The sequence below is a fragment of the Spermophilus citellus genome (assembly GCF_964194105.1).
Source record: "Spermophilus citellus genome assembly, chromosome: 2".
Taxonomy (NCBI): domain Eukaryota; kingdom Metazoa; phylum Chordata; class Mammalia; order Rodentia; family Sciuridae; genus Spermophilus; species Spermophilus citellus.
The window spans coordinates 253,072,251-253,097,768 of NC_138183.1; the positions used below are offsets into that span (position 1 = coordinate 253,072,251).

A 25,518-nucleotide genomic window follows, 5' to 3' on the forward strand; every position below is an offset into this window, starting at 1 on the left:
GCACCTCGCTGCTTTAGGCTGCGGCCGTGGGGCGGGGAGGCTCCCGGCGCCTGCGTCTGCCGCCACCCAGGGCTCCCTGCCAGAGCCCCAATCCCAAGAGGCCAAGGGGCTTAAAGGAGGCAGCCCGGGTCAGAACCAGGCTCTGCTCGAGGCTCACTAATGCGCCTGCGCTGGCCCCGCCACCCGCCTCCTCCACTGCCACTATGTGGCGCCTACCGGAGTGTCCTAGCATTCAAAGTGACCAAGGTGGCTAAAGAACGCAGAAAAGGAAAGAACCCGACTTCACTATGTCTCAGGTAGACTATTTTTTAAATGCATATATGTTCAATTACTAAGTTAAATCTGACAATTGAAGACTTTGGAAATTTTTATTAATCTTTACGTTTATAATAGAACCCAAAGAGTCAATATAATAACCAATCTTATGTGCTGGCTTCTGCAAACTAATTACTCTAGCCATGTTTTACATTTAATAATAACAATAATTCTGGAGAAGTTAATTGGATAATAGAGCTTTTCCTCAATTCAAGTAGAAATGTATGAGAAACTAAATACAATTTGAAGTCCTGCGACTCAGCCCTCCTGCTGCTAGCCTGGCCTGGTGGCATGGAAGGCTGGTGACCCTGTGAGTCTTGGGGGACCTCCACACTGCAGATGTGTTCTGAGGTGCTCAGTGGCTCCTCAGAAACTGTATGTCACATCGTAACAGCTCTCTGGAGAATCTAAATCATTTGAAAAACAAAACACACAAACAAAAACCAAAACCACCCTGGTTTTTCCTGCAGGGCAGCCCACTCCATGGAGAGAAGACTCCTGTGCCATGCCTTCCTCAAACAAGGCGCCCTGCTGAGCACCTCAGGCAACTCTCCAGGCCTGGTGCACACCAGAGCTCCGTGAGGTTTTATTTTATTTATTTTTTGGTATCAGGGATGCTCTACCACTAAGCTACATTCCCAGCCCTTTTTATTTTTTATTTCATACTGAGACAGGGTCTCTCCAAGTTGCTGAGGCTGGCTTGAACCTGTGATCCTCCTGCCTCAGCCTCCCAAGCTGCTGGGATGACAGGTGTGCGCCACCGCGCCCAGCTAAGAGCTCGGCCTTGTTAGGGTAGTGTGGCCGCAGGCTGGCCTCTTGCTCCTCCAACCACCTTTCTGAACCAGAGCTTCCTCAGAATGCCAAGGTACACGTTTGCATGCACTCAGGGCTTGCTATACTACATGGTACTTGACTCGATTTTCAACCCCTTGGACTTAAACTCGATGCGGAGAATCTGCGACAAACATCTTCCGAATTCCTCCAGGATCATCTGCTCCGCCAGGCACTCGGAGCAGTGCTCCTTCTCCGCCTCCTCGCCCTGAGCCAGCAGGCAGGCGCAGGTGGCCTCCACCACCTCCCAGGAGATGCAGGAGGAGAGCCGCCTGCAGGAGGAGGGCAGGGGCTGTCTGAGCTCTTTCCTGCTCTGCAGAATGTGGCTTGCCATGCCAGCCTGAAGTCCCTGCTATAATCCATGCTGCCTCTGGCCAACGCACAGGGCGAGTTGGGAGGAGCAACACCGGCAGGCCAATCTGCCTCACTCCCACACCCGCTCCTGACAGAGTCCGTATTTTTTCAGAATTTGGTCCACCACCCAACCTAGGGGCTCCTGAGCTTCGCTGGGGGACATGAGGGCTGGGCAGGGCTTAGGGACACAGGACTCTCAGAACAAGGACCCCAGGCAGCCGATCAGTGTAAGGAAGGTGGCTCCACCGATGCCCGGCCGGGTGCCTGCCCTCCTCCCCATAGGCCATCCGGAGCTACAGGATGCATGTGGCCCTGAGGACATGCCACGCCACGCCCACTGTGGCCTCACCCTCCACACCCTGTGAGACTCGGAGTCACTTCCCACTGAGCTGCACCGCTGACCTCTGAAAGCCTCCAGGATCATGCTGGGCTTTGGAAGCAGCCAGCTGCTCGCAGCCCCTGCTGCCTCGGGAGGGGGCTGCTGGGTCACAGAAGCTCTGCACCTCGCCTCTGCTGTCCCCACCTCTGCTGTCCCCACCTCTGCTGTCCAGGCGCATGGCCAGGGGAGATGGTGGCCCTGCTGGTGGCCCTGGCCAGGCCTTTTGCCTTGTGCAGAACAGGGTACCTCCAACGAGGACAAGCAGGACAAGCAGTTTTGGCAGCAGGGCCTCCAAGGAAACCTAGTGGGCCTCTAGGGTGGGCGCCTCCCTTCCTCCCGCCCCAGGCCTGCCCTGCGGACGCTCGCTCACCTCCGCAGGTTTCTGCTGTCCTCCCAACTAACCTCACCACCCTGTGGGTTCGGGGTACCTACCTGTCTTTTCTGAACCTCGGTAGTCCTGAAAATTTAGTTGGTGACAAATGATGGCTGCCTTCAAGATCCGCCATCTCCACGTAGCTTGGCATGTTCGGCAGCGTCTTTCGCTCTGGGCTCTCCTCGTAGTTTTTGCAACCGATGCATTTGCAAATAGAAGAGCACATAATCTTGGCCTGGAACATAAAATGCTTCAATAAAATTAGGTTGTCCTATAAGTTATCAAAAACTGACGAATTCTGTTTGGACTTTAAATAATTCTTTGCTTATATTTGATCATGTACAATCCACAATTTTCATACCAAAAACCCAACAGATGCCAAGAGGAGTGAGTGCTGTGGTGCTGTGCCTGGGGACACGGAGGTGCAGCCGCCGTGGGGGCTCACCCTCCTTTCTGCACTGCAGCCCGCAGGGCTCCATCTGACTTTTCCAGGGCCTTCACTAAGTTACCCAGACTGGCCTCACACTCGCAATCCTCCTGCCTCAGTGTCCTGAGACTACACAGTGGGACTATAGGTGTGACCTTGAGCCCAGCTCTCCATCTGACTCTTGCTTTGCACAAAGCCTGGTCTGGCTGGTCGGTGACACCCCAGCTCCACAGCCTCCCCTTCACACGGAAGGCATGAGGCAGGCCCTGCTCCTGTGCAGAGGTGAGTGAGTGGGTGAGAAAGCCACCGGGGCAGGTCTGAGGTCAGGGGAGGCCCGTCCTGCTTGCTGCTGGGTGCACCCCGAGTCTGGTCCTTCCTGGTGGTGTGAGGCTCAGGAGGGTGTCCTCCAGGTCCACCTCCCTACCCATGCAGCCTTAGGCCGAGCTGGCCCCATGGCTTTTAGCCTCCTCTGCTGCAGCCCTGACCTCCCTCTGCTCCCTGCTGCTCAGAGCTGCAGCAGGCCCCTGTGCCGTCTCCCCCACCTCTGGGCACGGTGTGCAGGATGTTGTGGCATCGAGGCTGCACTAGGCAGACACTGAAGGATGGTGCCCTCCCTTCCTCTTTGCCTGCATGGCCTGTGGGCCACTCTCTGGCATGGCCTCAGCCTATGGAGAGTGGGCTGGGTCAACGGAGGGAAGGTGGTGGGCAGTGAGGGCACTTGGCTGGGAGGAGTCCCTGGATGGCGCCACTCCATGTCTGCAGCGTCTGACAGGTTCTCAGAATCCTAGCTGGGGGCTGCTAGGTCTGCCCACTTGGATCTTTCAGCGTTTTCCAGAATTAGGAGTGTTCTTCTTGAGCTTGGGTCTGGGCCTCACTCTGTCAGCCGGCTGTCCAGTTCTGGTCTCTGAGGGAACTAAGAGCCAGGGAGAGCCAGCCCAGACAGTGCGCCTGACCAATGGAAGCCGGGGATCCCCTAGGCCCCACAGGAGCACCCTGGCCCCCGCTGTGCTCAGTGGGGGAGGCACAGCCTCCCTGGGACCCACCAAGTGCCAGCCCCTGGGTGCTCCAGCACATGGAGCAGCTGGCACAGAGGACAAAGCCCAAGGCGGGCGTGGGGCGGACACAGCCCAGGGGCACCCAGGTGAATGCAGAGCGAGGCCCCCAGAGGGCCCAGGAAGGAAAGGATAGGAGTTCTCTTTTCAAATGAGCCTCGTGTTCCTCACCGGGGACAGGGACCCCGGCCGCGCACCTCGTAGCACTCGCAGTAGTTCTTCAGGCAGCCCGACCGCTTGCAGTTGCAGCCCTTGGTGTGCCGCGGCTTGATGTCCCCTAGCTTTCCTTTCCCGATTTTTGGTTGGAACGCTTCAGGATTTCTGTCCAGACAAGCCTACAACAGAAACGACAGAAACGGAGACGCCATCAGGAAGGCCTCCGCCGGGCGCCCGCACTGAGCCCGCTGCCGCAGCCCGGGTGTGGCTGGGCGCGTCTCCCTCTGTGAGGGCTTCCCAGGCTCCCGCTGCCCTCACAGTCAGGCCCACAGACAGCAGAGAGGCCAGGAAGCCACGTCCCCGCTCCTCCCCACAGGGACCAGGGTCCGTGAGCTCTGGTTTCTCTGGAACCTCTGGGCACCAGGAGGGAGATGCTGACGCCGCTGTTTTCTTGCAGATGAAGCAGAGGAGACAGGGGCAGGTAGATAACACGCAGCAGGTGTGGAGGCCAGGCCAAGTCCCGGCCCACTCCAGAGCCCAGGTCTCAACCTTGGGCTCTTTGTATTTTCAAAGGAGCGTGATTGTTGCTCTCTGCAAACACTCAGACACCACAGAAGTCCCAGTGGAGGTCCTTGTGCCCTCCCTCCTGGGTGCGTCGGACACAAGGCACCAGCACCTGGTGTGGCAGCGGCAGGCCACTGCACAGCACCGCCCTGGAGCGTGCGACTTCATACAAGCATCTTGGTCACGACCAGAGAGCACAACAGCGCACATCCCTGCAGGTGCAGCGTCGCAGGCCTGTCACCCACCTGTGCACCCACCCAGCCAGGTTGCAGGCTGCCCTGTTCCCATTGCTGCACCCTGGCAGAGGACAAAGCTCCCTGGCTTGACGGCTCTGTCTGCTCGCGCTGGGCTTCACCAGGGCTTCGTCCTCTCAAGCCTAGCTTCTCTGAGCAGCCCCCAGCTGGACGCATGGCTGCTGCCCTCAGCTGTGCCCTGGCCTTTCCACCGGTGTGTGGACTCCACTGTCGAGTCCACCTCGAGGGTCAGAGTGCTTCCAGGCTGGGATTTGTGAGTACGGTGCCCTGAGATACTCGTGCAAGTCTTGGGTGGACATTTACACACATTTCCCTGAAGGAAACTGCTAGGCCAGGCCATACAGATGGTCAGCTCCACCAGATACTGCCCAGCAATTTCCCAAGTGGCTGCACCAATCCACATTCCTATCAGCAATGCCTGAGAAATCCAAGGTTCAAAGTAAATTTTTTACATTTTAATTGTAGATGGTGTCCTTTATCTCTAAATTACACGTGGCTACCCTGAGGCTGACAAGTGTCTTTGTTATCTTCTGTCCAACAGACCTGGCTGATCGGAATCAGGAAGGTATTTCTAGGTGGTTTATTCATAGCTCAAAGAGGGGAGCTAAGTTATTTGAGGAGTACCATTTTGTTCCACTGGCTCATGGTGGTCTCCAGGCCACAGCGGCTGGACCTCAATTTCCCCAGGAAGTGGCTCCTAGAGCTGGTGTCCTTCCTGTCCCCCTGATTACCTGAGTCTGTAGATGGGGATAAACACCAGGCCACCGTCTGCAGCGGGGGTTTGGGCCCCAGGAGGTTACATGTGCCCTTCAGAGGGCATTAAACTTACAAACGGGCGAGGGCCCAGGGTGCTCCTCAGCCCTCTCCCCGGAGGACCCTCCACTCCCCTGCACCTGCACTGTTCTACGCAAGCTCACCTGCCCCACAGCATGAGCCAGTGTCAGAGCCCCAAACCAGGACCAGGGCACAGGTACCCGCCTGCAGAGGAGACCCACACTGGGTTTCCAATCCTGAGATTAGGAATCTCTGCAGATCATTTTGGGAATGTCTCAAACACGTTTTTAAGATGCCTTACCTTAATGGCCTTAAAGCGTTCAATTTCATGTCGCAAATTGTTGCAACAGTTGTTACAATTGCAATTGTTACAAAAGTCCCCGCTGGCGAAGCAGTCGCAGTACCTGTGAAGAAAACCGCAGTGTGAGTCCGTGCATAGGTGCACCCTGGTGAGAAGCAGCGCATGGGTGCAGGCCGTGGCCAGGCTCTGACCTAGGGGATGCCAAGGCCTTTTTACAGAAACTAGATTGGCTGGGGTGATGCTCTGCCAGGTCTAACACAGGAGAAACGAGTTAAAGCCATTAGTATCACAGCGTAGGATTCTGCAAGGCAAGAGGGCTCCGGGAAGGTGCATGTTGTCAATCATTTCTGGCCCCCAATTCCCTCTGTCACCTTCCCAGGAGCACAGGGAGTTGGGGAGGAGAAACACCAACTAACACAGAGCCGTCTGGCCACCAGTCCTCTGGGTCCATCTGCCAGCTGCAGGCGGGGGTGGGAGTCCACAGGAGGAGCCTGAGCTGGGCTCCGTCCCCTTCATACCACATCCATAACCAGGAACTGCAGACGGGAAGCACAGTGGGAGGAGGGGCGGGCGGCTGCCTGTGGTGGCACATCTTCAGGTTCTGTGCTGGGACTGGAGAGTGGATCCAACCAGCATGGAGACCAGGACCCTGCAGCCCTGCCCACAGCTGCACCCTCGAGAGGTGGGGGCCAGCTCGTCAGCCACTCTGGGCTTCAGTGCGACCAGCGCAGCGGGGCAGGACTCCTCCAGAAGCACTTTAGCTCAGGTTTCCCATCAGCTCTGCCCCCAGCTCCTCAGCTACCTGATGTGGGCCATTGTCTGTGGGCCTCGAGCTGTGGAATGGAGACCAAGGAGCCTTGCCTCAGGGCTGCGGCAGATCAACATGGACTGCACAGGCGCCCAGCAGTGGGTGGACTAGCTGTCACAGCATCCCTGCGGCGGGATTCCCAGGCACCGAGCTTTTATGTGTATTATTTTCATATTGTTAAACTATTTTTAAATGCATGTGAACCCAGCAGGAGAGTTAAGGAGAACCCTCGAGGCCAAGAAGACAAGGACTGTGACTCTAGTGAGCTCTGTAGTGGCTTGGGCTGTCCTGGGGTACCTGCAGTCTCAGGTGACCCAGAGTTCGGCTGGCCACGGCCTGGGCATGCAGGAGAGAAAAGACAAAGGCTGGGATATAAAAGGCCCAACTTAGGCCAGAGGCTCCCATGGAAACAGAGTCCTGGGATGGTGGCCTCCCCCGGGGGTTGTGTGACTTAGAAACAAACTTGCTGCACAAAAGGCCCATGGGAATGGTCCCTCCTGAGGACAAGGGACACAGAGCCTTTCTGCGGCCAAGAGCACAGGTAGGTGTTTCAGGAAGACAGAGAGAAGGGAGGGAGGGAGGGAGGTGGAAAGCAGAGGCAGCAGGAAACAGCTGAGCAGCAGCCTCAGGAGGCCTGGAGGGGGGCGGTGGGTTCCTGGGGTGGGGGGGGAGGTGATTGGGCTCAGTGGAGCATGGGCTGAACTCTGCCCTGAGCCCCCAGAGCCATCCTGTCCCCACCCCCTCACTCTCTGGGGTAAAGCCAGGAGGCGGGGTGCTGTGGGGCACCGGAGGAAGAAACCGACATTGGGCCGGCTTCCTTTTCCCTCTAGCCCTGGAGGACTCTGCCCAGCCCCAGGGGAAACTCCCAGGCAGGCTGACACTGAGGCTCCTAAGAAGTCACCCCAAGCAACACTGGGAGCCCTGCCAGGCCCCAGGGCTCTCACCATGAGCAGAGGGACCCAGACATCACATACTGTGAGGACAGACAGGCCAGGGAAGCAGAGACAGGAGACTGGGAGGGAGGGGCATCGTGGCCTTGAGGCCTTGAATTCATTAAACAAGCAAATGGTCTTAAGAGGAATGGTGTATTTTTAAAATCTAGAAAATAAAGAGTAGTCATGGAGACGCACAGCTCGACGGAAGGTGTGGAAACCAGGACTGAAGAAGGAGGAAACAGCAGTAAGGGAAAGGAGGCGGGGACAGGCCAGAAGACCAAGGCTCATCAGATGGGATTCCAGAAACCCAGAGCGGGGAGTGGGAAGGGGGGCTAGCGGGCAGGAGTGGAGAGGAAGGGAGCCTGCCAGGCCTAGGCTCTGCACAACAGACGCAGACGGGCGCAGTGCACCCAGAACATAGAGGCCTGTGCAGCTCCAGACAGAGTGAGGCTGGCGGCCTCACAGGAGGCTCAGACAGAGGAGGCAGGCCCAGCAGGCGTGGCCAGGCCCTCAGGAGGCTGGGGAAAGGCCCCGACTGACCACCTGCTCCCAGCCCAGCCATCTTCTAAGCATGGAGACAGACTGGGACGGTGTCAGACGCCGGAGGCCTGAGGAATGGCCACCCACGCCCAACAAGGCCGGGACCCAGGAGGGAGACACAGGACCCAGGAGCCAGGAAGCCGAACATGGGGAGGAGCCCGGGGACCTCCTGGTGTGGCAGAAGACATGCGGGGTGGGGGGGGGTGGGGGGGGTGTGCCTGTGCCCTGGACCTGGTTTGGGGCTCTGACACTGGCTCATGCTGTGGGGCAGGCGAGCTTGCGTAGAACAGTGCAGGTGCAGGGGGTGGAGGGTCCTCCAGGGAGAGGGCTGTTCCCCCACTCGCTCTTGATCCCATGACCTCGAGCACTCCTCTGCTACGTGGACTCCCAAGTGGGGCACCAGCTACCTCCTGTCTGGGAACCTGAGCGCGTGTGACCAAATCCTCCTGCGACCTCCCTGCTGGCCTCCCTGCTGGCCTGCTGGACCTGCCCCCAGCCCTGAGCAGCCTCCTCACTTGGCCTTTGCAGACGCATCCCCTTAGGGAGCCTCCCTGGCTGCACTGCCCAGCCACCATCCCTGAGGTGCTCCTGCTCCCAAAGGCCTCCCCAGCTAGACACTGACTGCTGGGCGGCAGGGCCGCACCTGTCTCGCCCCCTGTTCCTGGCTCTCCAAAGTGCTTGGGCGGTGACAGTGAGTGAGCAAGCACAGCCGCCTGCCTGCTGGGACCAGGCCCTGCCCATCTGTGCTCTGGGGCAGCCCCCCCACGGCTCTCCCTCTCCTTCCCTCCACTTTGCCATTGGGCAGAAGCTTCAGACAAAAAAGGGCAAAGAAAAACAGAAACTGAAAACACAAAATGAGGTGGAGCCAGGCGCTGCTGTGGCAGTGCAAAAGGTGCCTGTGGGAAAGACAGCACGCAGTTCCTCAAGAGGTGACACAGGCACCTCGTGACCCTGCAACCCTCTTGGGCATGCACAGAGGAATAGCAGGTGGGGCTCAGATACACGCCACCTACACTCAGGGCAGCAGCACTTGTGGCAGTCAAAGGAAGGAGCAACCCCGTGTCCACCCACAGCAGGTGACAAATGCAGCCTACACCTGCAGTGGAATATTACTCAGCCTAGAAAATGAACGAGGTTCTGAAACACGCTTCACCATGGGTGACACCTTAGGAACACTAGCTAAATAAGCCAGTCACAGCGGCAAAGACTTCATGGTTCCACTTACATGAGCTCCTTTGGACAGGCCAGTGTAGCGACGGAATGCAGAGCAGTTCCCAGGGCTAGGAGCAGAGTTTAACAGGCACAGGGCTCTTGCTTGGATGCTAAAAGACCCTGCAGTGGGTGGTGGAGAGCTCCACAGCACCTCGCCTGTCCTCACAGTCCCAATCGCACACTTTAAAGTGTTGGAATGCTGAATTTCATGCAGTGCAAATCTCCCCACAATTTTTAAAAGCCAGGTACAGACTAGAATGAATGGAATCGCTGCCATTTGAGTGAAAAAGGGAATTAAATATGTAAATATCACGACTTCAGGAAATGAAGATGGCACAGGTGAGCCTGCATGTATTAACCACCAGACAAGGAATGCCCATGGATCCAAGAAGTGTTAAACATGGGGACCACTAGACCTGCCTTTTGTTCACATGTTTATGGTGCTGGGAGTCGAACCCAGGACCTTGAGCATGTTAGGCCATCTTAGAACTTAACTATATTCCAAACCCATATTTGCTTTCTTAAAAATCCAGCGGTAGCCAGGTGGGGTGGTGCACGCCTGTAATCCCAGCAGCTCAGGAGGCTGAGGCAGGATCACAGGCTCCAAGCCAGCCTCAGCAACTTTGCAAGGCTGTAAGCAACCTAGTGAGACCCTGTCCCAAAATTTTAAAAAAGGGCTGGGATGTGACTCGTGGTGGTTAAGTGCCCCTGGGTTCAATCCCTGGTATGAAAAAAAAAAATCCATTCGTATTTACCTTGCAGAAGGCACACCTAAGCAAAAGGACTACCACACAGCAAGTATGGAAACAAAAGAATACATAAAGTGTGCCCTACTGACACCAGCCACAGAAGGCACGGGTGCAGCCCTCCACAGAAGAAGGTGCTGAGGCCAGTGGCTTGGGACATGGAGTCATTGACAGCCATGGAAGGACTGCGATCACGACGTCCATGTCCTCTGCTGCAGAGGTCCGATACCCCGCCCCAAAGTGGGATCACAAGGAGAAATAGGCAGATTCACTCTGAGAGGTCACTAGATACTTTTATAAGAAATAGATAAATCACACAAAATTGCATAATTATTTCATGGGACTCTGCTAAATAAATAGATTAAATTTTTAAAAGCTCCCCGACCAATGGCAAGGATCTGTATCCCAGAGCATTGGCTGTGGGAGGGAGGGCTCATTTATTTAAATCTGAACTTATAATATGCTCGGCCTGAAAAAAAAATTTAGCCCCAAATTTTAAGCTGTCCAAGTTGGAAGAGCCACCGAGCTCCAGGCAGAAGCACACACATTTTCTCTGAAGGAGTGTATCCTCAGGCCAAGCCACAGACACCACACGCAGAGTCCTAACCATGAACTGCACATCCAAAGTCCCACAGCTCTGGAGGTAGGAAGCCTAAGGGTGAAATTCAAGACGGGAACCCAGCACCAGGGGCTTTGAAAACCAGAAGCACAAGCTGCAGAGCATGAATCACTCGCCTTTTAAATACAAAAGAAGGGACTGAAAGCACGAATAAGCAACAGGAGATACAAAAAGCATCACCAGCCTCCACCCTCCCTCCCACCAAGTGCTGGTGGCAAAGAGCAGTCTGGCTAATAGAGGGACACAGCCCTTGAAGAAGTGGCACCAGGAACTGGCCCCACCTTCCATAGCAGCCAGCTGAGGGCAACAGAAACTAGAGACTAGGAAAGATTCCGCCCAATCCCACCAGTACCTCAGCAAAAGTGGAGCTAGAATGCAGGGGATTAGGACAGAGTCTGGACTTGTTTAAAGTGGACATGTGAGCCAATTAAAATTGTCGTGAAGAATAATCTACACCCATGGTATAAAACCAACTCCTACTTTTGGAGTGCTCGGGAAAGAGGAAGAGACCCCCTAACACCAGGGCAGAGGGCCTAATCTCTTACTGAAATTATTGTCCAGAGGTTTAGAACACATCACTTCCTATCTCAAGAAATCCTGTTATAAAAGTGGGGTTTACATTTGATGCCTTAATAAGCTAATTATGAAGAAAATAAATGTTTAAAAAATATAAAAATTGAGAAAAGCCCCAACTGCAACCCCCTAGGGCTGTTGACCTGCCCAGTCCCCAAACCCCACCAGCAGCTAAGGAGCGTGGCTGCCGCCCTGGACACCCTGGACGCCCAGACCACTGCCTCTTGCCCTGCTGGGCCTCCTCAGCACAGCGGCAGCTAGAGCAGCCTGGCCCTGGTGTTTGAGAGGCCCGGGGCGTGCACCCACTCAACCCAGATACCAGCACTACTGTGCACAGAAATCAGTTCGTTTGTGAACAGTTTCGGAAATGTCTGGATTTCACCCACGCGTGCCCTCACTTCATGTCCCTCAGTGCAGCTCTCAGGGTCCTCAGGGGGTCTGTGGTCAGGCTGCAGCCACGGGCCAGGACCCGCTCCCCTCCACGGTGGGACCAGGCTGGCAGGCACAGCAGACACACCAAACCCGCAGGGAGAGGGGACCCAGCTTAGGGATCTGTCGGGTACGGCCAGGCCACTTCCTCTCCAGCCTCCTGTCTCCTGCAGCCCCAGTGTGGCTTGACAGTCTGCCCTACCACCCCTGGAGGAGCCTCCTGGGAGTTGGCACCCCTGGGGGAGATTTTTCTGAAAAAGATTTCAATATAAAGAAAACCAATTCATCAGACTTTTAGGAAATAGGAAGTGGACATGTCACAGTTAATGCTCAACCAAGATGACTGACATGTCCAGCCCCTGCCAGAGGGGCCAGTGCTGTGAACCAAAGTCCAAGAAACCACACCCTCAAAGGGTGGGCAGGGCCCTTCAGAGGTCAGCACCAAAAGATCCACACCAGGCTGCTGCCTGGAGCCCAGGCGGGCGTTGAGGGTCAAGTGCAGCACGGCACAGCTGGCCACGCTGCTCGCCTGCACTGTGCTCGCTCGCTGCCTTCTAACACCCTTATTTCATATTTAATAAGGAAGGATTTGTGATTACTTACAATTTCAGACACTGGGATTTGGTACAGTTACATGGCTTTTTAGACTTTGTGTCCCATGAACTAAGAGTTACTCTACAAAGATTAAAAAAGAAAATGTTTTCAGATGGTTACTCTGTGGAAAGAGAATTAGCTAAGCAGCTGGTGCTCTGAACAAACACTGAGACTCTCAACCAGACATTGCGAGGCATTATCTATTGGTGTCTGATCATGCAATGGGAACAGCAGGGATATCTACAGGGTGACACTGCTCGCTAGCTCGCCAGACCCATTGGCGCTTGCCCAGGGATCCGGTGGGGTCAGGGAGCAGGTGCCTGCTTCTCTCCACACTGGCCAAGGACGCCTCCTAAGCCCTCTCCCTGACCTGTGTGAACCTCTATTCTGCGTGCCCTCCCCCCAAGCACTCTTTCCCTAGCCTGACACTAACAGGACGCATGATGAGGAACCGTGGGTAAGCCACGGCTGAGCTTCACGCCAGGGCGGGCACTGTGGCATTACCAGCAGCCGCAAGCGCGTTTCCAGTCACAAGATCTCCGGGGACCTCCCTGACCACAGGAGGGGATCAGCCTGGAAATCGCTGATCCCTGAGGGGGGACGCTCCCCTCTGGTGCATCTCTACTGCTGCTGGGCTGGGGGCAGGCACTGCTCGCACGGGCACTCCCTGTGGGGACTGGGCATACCAGACATGCCGAGGTCCCAAAGGCCATGGTGAAAAGGAGGGTCCTCCTGACATGGGTGTGTGTGCCCTGTGCACTGGGCAGCGTGCCTCTTAAGGTCATGTGGAGGGTCTATCCCTGCAGGCATGACACCTCCTGGCCAAGGCCGCCACAGGAGCTAGAGCAGCATCAGCGGAGCAGGGCCCTGGGCTCTGTGGTTACGACCTGGCAAAGCCCTGTGCCCTGCCTCTGCACTCTGGGCCTTACCCTCCACCCCCTGGAGAGCTGCCTTTGCCTCCAGCTCTGGTGCAGTCTCCCCCCAGCTCTCATCTAGTCTGTCTCACCACGCACCAGCCAGGGTCCCCCTGGAGCGCCCTCCCACTGTTAGACCGTGTCACTGAATGCTGTACTGTTTGGTATTCAGCTAGTGTGATCCCTTGGTGATCCTCATGGTGCTGGAAGTGGCAGGGCTAGCTATTCTGCCCCCTGGCCAGTCCACCTGTGGGGCAGACCTGGGCCTGCTCAGAGCAGGGGCTCTGACACCAGCTTCAGTGCTCCTGCCCTGGGCCCTGTGTGACCTGCCCTGAGCTGGGTGCGGGGGGGGGGGGGTGGCTGGCACTTCCTGTTCAGAGGAACCAAGCTATTTAGGGTGGAGACATCCCAGAATGAGAAGAGTCCTACAGTGTCAGGAAGAGGCCACCATGTGGTGTGTGTGCTTTATCCCTTCCACTTGCTGAGGAATCCACCAAATAACTGGGGACACAAGACACACGCCACTGCACATTTAGAGAATGCAGGATGGCATCTCATCTGCTGTCGTTTCATACTGATTATAAATGACCCAAAAATTCAGGCAGGCTGGTTAACACAGATGGAAGAAGTTAAACTGGCTCTGTTAAGGAAGGAGTGGGGCTTGGCATCAGCTTTTAAGGCTGTGATCTTCTTTATTGTTGGTCAAAAGGATGCCTCCCTAAAGCCACAGGGGACCGGAAGGGACCGGCCAGCTGTCATGGAAACCAGATGGCTCTGGCAATATTTGACCACCTTCTTAGTGCCAACCTAAAAATTAGAGAGTCAGAAGGAAATCTGGGCAGCTCTGCCTCAAAACAATTATAAATGGACCATACTGCAAGGAGATTACCCTCCACTTTAAGAAAGAGTTCCCAGAGATGCAGGCTCCCGGATGTTCTTTATGATGATGCTCAGTGTGTTCCCCAAACCCACAGCATGAGCACGTGTCAGGACCCACCTTCATCGCCTGACTGGCAATTGGGTCACTAATGCTACATAGAGTGACAGGAGATGGATTTTATTAATATGCTAATAAACCGTTAGTGAGTTAGCAGTCACCTCCCAATTCTAAGGAGAAGCAGGTGGCCCAAGCCAACCTGCTTCCACATCATCTCCAAGTTAGAGCGGCTAGAGCCAGGGGGGATGACAGTGTCTTTTCTGAAATCTGCAGACCCAGTGTGCCCTGGTCGTCTTGTGGAAGTTGGAAGAGGCATCCAGAGAAGCGTCGAGAGGGAGAGTGAGAGGGTCGCGGCTGGGGACTCACACGGAATGAAGCGCCAGCTGCAGCCCTCCGACTGCCGCAAATGAACCTTGGCAGAGATCCCAGCACACCATGAGCTTGTGCATGCTGAGATAAAGCCATCAGCTGATTCAGGGGAATGACAGCAAGTCAGGTAATTATTTGCAGGAAAACAAACAAACACAAAGCTCATGTTTCTGACACATCCTTTAAACAGGGAAAGCTTCTGTGGCCCGCGCGATTACCTCGAAAGGAAGAGAAGTGTGTGGCTGGTTGAGAAAACCTAATATGGAGGAGGAGAGGAGGACGAGGAGGAGGAGGAGGACGAGGAGGAGGAGAAACAGAGAGAGCTGTCCCCCGTGGGGACGCACGGGCTGCCCGGCAGCCAGCCTCACATGGCCCGCAGTTGTGAGCATGCACAGCTTAGAAGCATCAGATTTCCTGGATGTTCCAGAGGCACCAAAGTGCACAGTGGTGCAACACAACTCGTCAGACGTCCCCAGGTCTCAACAAGCTACAGTGAGCCCCCTGCGGCCTGTGACCTCCAGACCGTCCTGGGCAAGCCAGGTGCAATGCTGGCATGGAACCAGGAAGCTGCTTGGGTCATCTTTGCTTCCTCAAAAACCATTAACAGCCACCGAGACAGGACAGCTGCCATAACACCCAGCACATCCTCATGAGTCCCCAGCACCCAGAGAGGGAAGCGTGGAGACAGGCTCCCCAGTCTCCCCTTCCCTCAGTGAAAGTCCTCGCCGGCTCCACACAGCAGTGCAGCCAGCTCCAGAGGCAGCTGCTGAAGCTGAAGCAGCAGGTCCCTGGGCTGCCGTCCACAGCAGAGGCACACATGTGGACCAAGTCCACTGTCTCCAGAGTCCCTCCAAATGGTCCACTCAACAGCCTGGTGCTCCAGCCCCAAACAACTGGCCTCAGGCTTTCCAAGGCCAGGACGGCTCGCTGCCTGAGGGAGGGGCTTATGGGAGCCCAGAAGGCACTAGAGGCCAGGTCTGCCTTTCACAGCGTCTGACCCACTGTCCTCAGGCCCGCATGAACGGCTGCCCTGACTGTGGTCAGTGGCTCTTGGAGGCAGGAGCAGACTGACCTCCATATCAACACAGTACCCAGACAGGAGCAACGGTGGCTCAGAGCACAGGCTTAGCCCACAGTTAGTATGTGATTGTGAACTTGACCACGTGTTCCAACCAGCTTGCTTAGTTCAACTGGTTACAATTACAAACACAGCTTTAAAATGGCGAGACAAGGTCCTGGCTAAGTGCAGACCACGTCCACCTGGAGATCCTGAAGGCAGGACCACAGAGCGGCACCCACTTCCCACCAGGTGGCCGGCAGAGCCACTGTCCATGTCAAGAGGCTGCCGCGGCATTACTTGCATTGATGACAGCAAAAAAGAAACAGATCAACACGACCAGAATCTATGTGAAAACAGACTTGGCCAGAAATGGCCACAAGCCCTGAAATAGCCACACAGGACAGCGGACAGCACAATGGAGAGAGGGCGGTTGCTGATCCGCCTTTCCAGCAACTCCAAAGCACAGGTGTGCATCAAGCTCTCCAGCAGTGCTGCCTGATGCAGCTGACTTCCAGGGGCCATGAAGGGTGCAGGCAAAGCTAGTCCTATGGCACAGAAGGATGTCCCAGATGCACACGAAGCCTCTTAGACTCTGACATTAAAGGAAGTACCAACTCATTGCTTTAATCCTTACCCAGCCAAAGCGATTTTTGGTGGTCCTGGAAGAGCTGATCCTGTGGGGAAAGCAGGCCCGGGAACTGCCGAGGGGCGGGCCCCGCTGTCCAGCTGCACAAAGTCAAAGGCAAAAGTTCTTGGAATCAGCAGGTGTGTTCACAGCACCCACCAGCTCCACGCACACCTGGGTCTCTGCCCACTCCTCCCAGCCCCTGCCACGCCTTGTTTCCAGACAAATCCAGTAATAGGCTGAAGCCATCTTGCAGGCCTGCCCGGACACAGGCCCCGTGCGTGCGCATGAAAGCCCCAACCCGGGGATGCAGAGAGGAAGAAGGCAGGGAGGGTAGGGGCCGCAGGGGACAGCATACAGCTATCAGTTGGCTGCCAGGGATATTTCTTTTTTATGAAATATCAGTTGTGAAGTAAAGTCCATTACATAATCCATTAACTGAGAGTGTTCTTATTATTTTTATGTTTTAATATATACATAAGAGATTTTGATATTTGACATCTCATTGGCAACCACTAATTTTTGTCTGTTTAAAAAAATATTTAAAGGCCAAGTGCAGTAGCCACACCTGTAACACTAACTCAGGAGGGAGGCTAACGCAGGAGGATGGCAAGTTCAAGGCCAGCCTTAGCAACTTAGCAAAGTTCTCAGCAACTTAGCAAAACTCTGTCTCAAAACTGAAAAGGGCTGGGGATGTGGCTCAGTGATCAAGTACCCTGTGTTCAGTCCCCAGCACCAAAACGCAAAAATTTTATAGTCGGTTCTAACAACCTCAGAAGCAGCATGGCAGGCTCTGGGTTGTGTTCTTCCTCCCATCCCTCACCAGGCGAGTGGCGACAGCAAACCAACCCTGACCCCCTGCCCTCTCATCAGAAACTTGAAGAAATGAAAAGTTCTAGATGAAATTAGGGTTCTAGATGATTTGAACATCATCACTTACATCCCCTCCCTGTCCCTCCATCTTCCAAAAATGAGCTTCCTTCAAGAAGTGCAGCAATGGAAAAACACACGTCTTATTCACCCTTTGCCTTTTCTCTTTTGCCCCCGTCAGCTGTGTGACATCGAAGCCTGTCAGAGCCAGAAGATGCAGGGAGACCACCCTCCTACTGGGCTGTGTGCACCCTCCCCAGGGTCTCAATTGGGAGGGTCGAATCCCAGGTGGGGTGGGACCTGTGGCATACTTCCCATCCTGCACCACGCTCTGAGCAGTGAGAGTTGAAGGAACGGACAACTGGAGTCTGGCAAGGAAGAGAGGGATTCTAGGACACAGCAAAAATCCTGCTGAAATAATTGTCCCTGAGACAAGAGGTCAGGGGGAGCCACGGTGGGGACAGTAATAAACATGGTCAGGGAAATACAGGAAGGAGGGGAAGATGTGGCGACGGCTGTCTGTGGCGCGAGATCTTGGGGTGGAAGAACGTGCAGGATGCCTTCCTAACTGCAGGGAGCTGTGGCTGGGGTGGTGGTGGGGGCTCCCTCAGTGCTCACCAGCCAGGCAGGCACTTCCTGTGTCCGGCACTGCCCTGAACCCTCTTTCTCCTGGCCTCGACACGTTCGCCTCGCTGCCTCAGGTCATGCACCCGCTGCTGGCCATCCCAGCCTTCTCCCTTCTGCCCAGCGTCTCCACTGGGTGTCTGAGATATCCCAAACTCCCGGACAGATGGGCTCCTTGGCTCACCCTGAAACACCTGGGCTAAACTTTGTCTCGGCCGATGGAAACTCCACACATGCTTCCATTGGTTCAGGCTGAAAATTGGCAAATGGGGTACAGTGCTGGCCTTGAGGTGGCAGGACAGGGGCGCAGGGATTCCGGAGATGACAAGGAGCTGGGTCCAAGCTTCCTCCTCCCTCCCGGACCCTGAATACAGTAAAGGGATCCAATGCCTCCTAAAGGTTTCACTGTTGCTTTCTTGGGCGCTGGAGAGTGAACCCAGGGGCACTTAACCACTAAGCCACATCCCCAGCCCTTTTTATTTTTTGTTCTGAGACAGGGTCTCACAAAGTTGCTGAGGCATTGTTCAACTGTTCAGCCTGATGGGCAAGTGCTGCACCACTGAACCACATTCCTAGCCCTTGCTGTTGATTTTTAACTGTGTGATAAATTATAGTTCCTGAGTAACTTCAACCACAACAACTGAAATTTCAAGACACATTAATGCCCAACTGTACTTTTGTATTAAAACAACGACTCACTTGTTGTGCAATGAGATTTAATTTTGCTGGTACTGGCAAAAATCTTCCTACTAAAGTAGTCATTGGCTTTGGGACATCTGTAAGGAAGACAGTTAAAGTTAACAATGCACACAATTGTTCCTCTTCCGCTTGTGCGCGGGAGGAAGAGCAAAATGTAATATGGCTTGATCATGTATGAATTTATTGAAACTTAGTTTGATCCTGTTTGTATGTTTTTAATTCTATGAAAATTTTCAGGTCAATCTTTGTTGTGATCATTTTGTTTTCACCTATTATACCCTTTCGTTTATTTTTCCATCATAAAGTTGCAGGAGCAGAGCCTCAAGGGTGGTCCACTGTGCGAAGGAAATGGTGCTACAGCCCAGGTTCCCAAACTTTGTGCCAAGGTGTCTGGGTCTGGCAGCAAGTTGGCCAGGGCACTAGGGGGATGATACGTTTTAAAGAAAGCCCAGTGACATCTGTCCAGCACCACATCAACTATGCTCAATGTGTGTGTCTTCTCTTCAAATGGTTACTAAGTTGCTAGAAATAAATACTTATTAAGCTATTTGGACCAAATTCTTCATACTGGAACTGAAAGGTATTTCTTTGGCCTAAAGGTGCTAAAAAAGACCTTCCTGACAGTGAGGGTGCAGCAGAGCTCTGTGTCCTGAGCCTGGGTGGAGAAGCCCGCATCCTCCCTGCCACAGCCCTGCAGGCTGAGCACACTTCCTTTCCTCCGTATCCTTGGTGGTGACTCAGGGGAGGGAGAGCAGCTTGCCAAGCTGCCTGCTCGGCCCCTCCCTGCCCCTTTCATTCCCGTTCCAGCTTAAACACGACAGAGGATAGGATTTTCACTCATCACTTTGTACCTGACTGTAGATAATTATTCTGGTCTTGATGCTGGGGAACCAAGTGAAGGGCCTTGAGCTCTCTTGTGCCAGAATGCTCTATGCACAGCATCTGTGCCCCCCCTTTCAACTGACATATCACCTAAAATGAAAAAGAGCGGTCAGGTTCCATTCCTCCAGGAGGAATCTGAACCTAAAAGAACTTAAATCAGAAAAGAGCTTTAATCCAGGGTTGAAGTTTTAGGGGAAGATGGGAAGCTACACATCTCTTCTGCTTCTTCCTGTTCAATAGCTGCTCCTTAAAAAGCCCCCCAGAGACTTCTCTGCACTGCGTATCAAGTGCTAACAGAGGGTCCGCCCTGTCTCTTCCACTTTCTGACAATAGAGACTTGTTTAAGGAAAGAGGCCTCTCACAGAGCCCCCTTCCCTGTCCTTAACTGCACATCCCACATTACTATAGACTGCTCGTGGAACCTGTTCCACTGGACTTAGCTATCCCCACCATGTCCTCTCTGTTCTCGGTGGCCATGCCCAGGCACATCTGTACAATAAACGTGGTTCTATAAGCAGTTATTTCCTGCCACATGCACATATTATTATTTAACAAGTAGTTGATTTTTAAAAAGTTCCTCTTATTTACCACAAGGACAGTTTTGAATTTTCTAAGAACTAGAAAATCTTAAAAAGCCACATGGATCTTTCTGGGCCTGCTGAGCACTGCCAGATCCCCATTTGGATTCTGACACTGATGAATCCTTAGGATCGACAGTGCTCCATGAGCAGCCACTGTGGTCCAGGCCAGTGGCACAGACACATGAGCACCCACTGTGGTCCAGGCCAGTGGCACAGACACAGGCACAGCTTCCTGTTACAGGAGAAGGGGGCCCAGCCCCTCTAGGATGCCAAACCACAGGGCACCCAGCTCAGTGCCTGACCCCTGGCTCTGCGTGGGCTCACATGACTTCTGGTCACTCTCCTCAACAAACACAGCAAGGTCCCAATCCTTGTTTATCTCGCTAAGATGGAGTAGAAATGAGGATCCTAGAGGTTAGGAGGTGAAAGGTGAATGCTCCCGTGGACATTGTCCCTTGGCAGATGAGACAACCAAAAGCGCTGGTTCAACAGACAAGTGGAGTCAGAGACAGCGGGCGGCATTTACCAGGAGCCAGCCATACACGCCTTTGTTGGCATATTTACCATCGGGCCGGAGTCTTTCTTGCGAGAGCAGCCAGGGGCATCCTCTGCTTCTTGGGATGACAGGAAGGTGCAACAGGACTCCTGAGCAAGAGGACTCTGGAAGGCTGCTTCCTCGGGGTTGTCACTTGCGACACTGCCACCCCCTTCCTTGATCTCAACCTAGAAAAGCAATTGATATCTCAGAGAAGACATGGTGCACAGGACGGAAGACCTACTAGATTTGAGCTCTGCGTTTAAGTCACGCGTTAAACGGCGTCCTTACCACAGTGGCTCCTTCCTCCCTGGGACTTCTAAAACCATTCACCCCCTACCCCCATGGGCAACAAGAAGGGGAGTCGGTCATCTGCCAGCCTCACCTGGGACTGAGGACCCAGAGGAACAAAACCGTCTGTCTGTGCTGTGCAGGTGGCGATGGGAAATGAGGTGGAGCTTCTGCTATTTTCAGAGTCCAGTCTAAATAACCAAAGGGCCCCTCTGGGTCTGGCGCCTCTCAACAGCCCCTACTCAACTGGAGTTGGGAGCCCTGTGGACCGAGTGTCACCTGAAATGCTGACCCTCATCAGGTGTCCTTTCAGCATGCACCTTAGGTCCTATTAAACCATCTAGTCAAATTGTTTTGCTGTTTCCTCAAGAAGCCCAAAGTACTTGTGATGTAGTATTAGTATAATGTAATTTATCACTGGTAATGTATTTAAAGTAATATCTTAAATTTAAAAGTAGCCCCTTCCTGCTGTAGTAGTAAGACAATAAGAAGAAACAGTGAGCACTGGAAACCAGCCCCAGCTTTGGATTCTATTCTATTTCCCATGCCCCGCCTTTTTCTTTTTTGGCCCTGGGGATTGAACCCAGGGTGCTCTATCACTGAGCTGTGTCTCCAGCCTCTTTATTTTTTGAGACAGGGTCTCACTAATTTGCTGAGGCTGGCCTCAAACTTGCAATCTCCTGCCTTAGCCTCTTGAACAGCTGGGATTATAGGCCAGAGGCACCAAGCTGGTCACCAGCTCTGTTTCAAGCCATCCTTGTCAACTCAATTACTAGAAACAGGGAGAAATAAAGTGGCATTACTTACAAATCAAATGAATTTTTAAAAAGTTTAAATGTCCCAATGGTTAAAAAATCACCATCACAAGTGTTTCAAAATCGGGAAGATTCTAAGTTGGTGAAGAGAACAAGGAGGGTGGGGAGACAGGGCACACTTGCATGGCTCTCACCTACCTCGCCACCCTGCCTGCCCAGGCTGCTGATCAGAGCACAGGCGACCTCCTCAAACACCAGGGGCAGGGGCAGATCCTAAAGTCCCCAAACAGGTGGTGATTCTAGGGTAATATTTAAAGACCTCACATGAAATCACCAACAGGAAACTGTCTCAAAATGTTGAGTGCTGACTCAAGCTTGGTCTAACCTAGTAAAAGCAGAGGTCCAAACAACAAGTACCACATACTGGCAAATACTTAGCCCAGTAGACTAGCATCTAGTGTACACCTTAACAGATACAGGAAAGTTTAGCTACATTTCAAGTTATAGCCTTAGTTAGACTCTCAAGTTTTATAGACATACAGAAAAATGTTAAAATTTTCTTCTGCTTGCTGTGTTGGGGAACTTGCCATGCACATCTGACCCCCCACATTTAGATTTACCTCCCCCAAACCAACCAACATTTATGTAGTAAATAGTTAATTTCAGCCCTGTGCAACTAATATCTTAACATACTACAGCAAAATTATTCATACTACAGCAAAATTCCACTTTCACAGAATCTAAATGAAGGTCAATATGTGGGAATGAATCTCCAGAAAAAAGAAAATAGTAATTCACTCTGCATATTTACTGGAAAACAATTCCATTCAGTTTAAATGATAAATATATCCCTTTTCTTTTTCATTTTACTAATGAATCAGGAAATTGTCCATAAAAAATAAAAAAAATGAATGTTTCTCCTTTGTCAATCTGTCAAACTTGGATAACGTTAAAAGATTGTGTCACCATCTTTAACATCAGCTAATTCTCTGCCCTGCCCTGACTCCACTTGGAGACGGAGGGAGCCAGCCCATCTGGGAGCAGCAGGCAGAGGTGCTGAGACCCCCAGCTCTGCTTGGTGGCAAAATGGGTTTCTGACGTTTGGAGCCAACTGCAAACAGTGCTGAGGGAGGCCTTGGCCCTGGGGCTGGGGCTCCAGGGTTCCTCTGAGGACAAACTGAGCACTGTAGGAGCCCCAGCCTCTGCCCCACATCTTCTGGGACACTAAGGAGCAGTGAGTAGGACAAAAGAGAACCTGAAAAGCAGAAATTGAAGCTCCGCTGTGTGGCTTATGACAGGCTCAGTCATCTCAGCAGAAAAGCCCACTCTAGAGCTAACTGACATGTGTGAACATGAGAGGTATCCAGTATTCCAAGCCGGGTCCTTTCTGGGGACCAAGGTGAATTTGTTTCCTTTGAAATCTGACTCATTTAGTTTCAGCAAGAAGAAAGCAGAAAATTACCAGTGGCTCTTCTTTGCTAAAGAGACCCATGCGTTGAGAATCAGCAAGATTTAGACTCTGATCTCTATCACATATTTTAAGAACCATTTCTCCTTCTCAGAGGGAACCTTGATTCTAAGCTCAGCAAATGGATACCAACTTGATTCCTTGGTGTGATTGACAAGTCTGATGTATTCAAAGAAAAGACCGTAAGGTGGGACTGGGTTGGGGCTCGGTGAGTGCTGGCCCAGCCCGTGTGATCCCCAGAACCGCAGGATAAAACCCAACGGACACAAGATGTAGACACCTGAGCGCCTGTTACTCTACCCTAAGTCAGGCTCCCTCCCTAACGAAGCCGGCGACAGCAGCGGCCAAGTTAAGCCTTCTCTGCTCTTCCCTCTCCTGAGACGTCTGCACCTCCCGGCCGCTTTGACCCAGGGCACAGTCACCTGCCGGAAGAAGGGCAGACGCGCCCTGTCGGGATCAGTGACTCCCGGGGATGCTACGGGCCAGGGGGACTCTGGCTGTGGACCCGCGCCCCAGGGGTGCGTTTGGACTCGGGTGACCCGCGGGGCCCGCCCCCAGGCGGCTCTTACTGGAATCACCCGCACTCCGGCGCCCAGCGGCACCAGCGCCGGGCCGCGCGGCGCGGGCAGCAGCGAGGACAGGACGTGCACGCTGTAGGCGGGCGGCGCGGCGTCCTCCGGGGCGCGCAGCTCGGGGAGCCCGGGGAAGTCCCCGAGCAGCGCGGCCGGCACCTCGCCCGGGCAGTCGGCGCCGGGCGGCGGGCTGAGCGCGCGCAGCAGCGGCTCGGCGGGGTCCGCGGCGCCCAGGTAGGCGTCGCCCAGCACGGGCAGCTCGTCCTGCTCGGGCTTCACCCCGACGGCGGGGCTCAGGGCCAGGCCCTCCGGGACGAAGGGCCGCTCCGGGCAGAAAAGGTCGGTCACCATCTCATCGTCGGGGCCCGACATCGCGCCCAGCAGAGGGGCCTCTTCCATGGCGACAGAGGGACGCGGGGTCGGGCATCGCCCGTGCCCTGCTCCAGCCTCGCACCTGCAACGAGCGGCCAGGTGAGGCGCGCCGGCCACGCCCTCCGGGGACGCCGCAGCCCGACAAGGACGGGGGCTCGGGCCCGAGGGGCGCCTGGTCGGGCCGCCGGGGACACACCTGGGCCGCCCGGCTGCGGCGGCGGAGCGACGCGGTGGCCCGTGCGAGCCGAGCGCTGCCTCGCGCCGCGGCGGTTGGCGGTTGGGGAAGGGGCGGGGCGTGGGCTGACACCTGGTGGGCGGGGCCAGAGGGTGGGCGGGGCCATGCCGGGGCGGGGCCACCGCCCTGCGTTCGCGGGTCGGAGGCTGGAAGAGCGCTCTAGGGATCCACCGCTCCTTGCCCTGGTGGGGAAAGGGACTCCCAAAGAGTCTGGAACAACTTATAGTCCTCCTAGGAGGTGGGACTCCCTAGCTGGACGTCTGACCTCAGCTGTCGTAACCCCACCTCGAGCAGCAGGGCGGAGGGACAGGGGCTTGCGCGTGTGCTGGCACTTCCTGTTGTTGGCGCGGGACTTGCTCCCTAGCCGAATACAAACAACTCAATATTGGTGCTTGGGCGTGGGGAGAATTGGCCTAGAAATACAAGCAGCAAATAGAATTAAGCTCTCAAAGTTCGGGGTGGGGGGTAAACTAAGTCCACCTTCCGGAGCCAGAAGTAACAGACATTGACACTGCTTCATGAAGAGCGTAGTTAGAGTGGTGGCTACAACCTACGGAACGGGCAGAGTTCAGAGGGTGTTTCTGCTGGTTGTGGGTGCTGGCATGGATGCCTAGGTACTGCTTCCATGTGCAAATACTGCTTTAGTAAAATAAAAAAGTTAGAAACATAAGCTTTCTTATCTCATTATTAAAAACACTTTTCTAAGTCACAGGAGAGTAGCCCAGGCACAGCACCGAGTGCTATTTAGCTCTACATTCAGATATTCGGAAAATCCCAAGAAAATTTTATCCAGTGGAGAATTATTAAATTTGGGCTGGCAAGTTTGAAGCACTCAAAAACAACTAGGACTTCTTTGTCTGAAAAATTACTTTGGGGCATTTCAATTGACTGACAACAGGGAACTAAATTCCCTGTTGGGAATGTTCCCATGTGAACAACCTAAAATATAGCCCAGGCAACCAGCTAACTGCAAACACACAGGACTTGAATCACTTTCTTGGTCATATCGCTGCAAAGTGGAGCAGAATTTAGCAGAAAAGCTTCCTATACACCTGTGCTGTTTCCTTACCTATGGGCAGGAATCCATAGAAGGCTTCTTCAGATGAGAATCAGGACAGCCATCCCCTTGGTTACTACATGGCCCTCCTGCTGAAGTCCTTACACGGCACAGATGAAGCCGAGGCTTCCTTGAGCACCCCAGCCCAATCCCTTTGCCTGTCCAGTCCTCTCTCTGGGTGCCTACCCATGTGTGGGTGACTGTACTCTTTATGGCTGCAGTAATCATATCATATGGAATTTAGAAACTGAGTTCAGGGGCAGGTCTGAGAGTCCACATCGGGCTCCCAAAATGGCAGGGATTGAGAAGGTAGCTGTTACACATCAGAGTATGGGGAAAACATCTGGGGAACTGGAGCAGGAGGTCAGCACACAAGTCTGTACCATTTGTTCTTTCTGCGGTGGACAGAGCCCCAGGTGTGTCACCATGCTGGTCA

At 54.1% G+C, this 25,518-nt stretch overlaps 1 protein-coding gene across 2 annotated transcripts; it reads right to left on the reverse strand.

Moving 5' to 3' along the window:
- Positions 1-331: 331 nt before the first annotated feature.
- On the reverse strand, positions 332-24,045 carry TESMIN (testis expressed metallothionein like protein). Of its 2 annotated transcripts, XM_081278966.1 has the most exons (10): positions 23,987-24,045; positions 23,416-23,872; positions 20,362-20,520; positions 19,186-19,306; positions 18,335-18,411; positions 16,151-16,242; positions 5,781-5,883; positions 3,929-4,066; positions 2,312-2,487; positions 332-1,418 (listed from the first exon to the last, which is right to left on the reverse strand). In XM_081278966.1, exons 2-10 carry the CDS (start codon positions 23,815-23,817, stop codon positions 1,214-1,216), a joined length of 1,473 nt encoding a protein of 490 aa, XP_081135092.1. In that variant the 5' UTR covers positions 23,818-23,872; positions 23,987-24,045; the 3' UTR covers positions 332-1,213. The 2 variants fall into 2 exon arrangements, with proteins under 2 accessions (XP_081135092.1, XP_081135093.1); XM_081278967.1 differs by having other exon boundaries at positions 3,903-4,066; positions 23,416-24,035.
- Between the last annotated feature and the right edge of the window lie 1,473 nt (positions 24,046-25,518).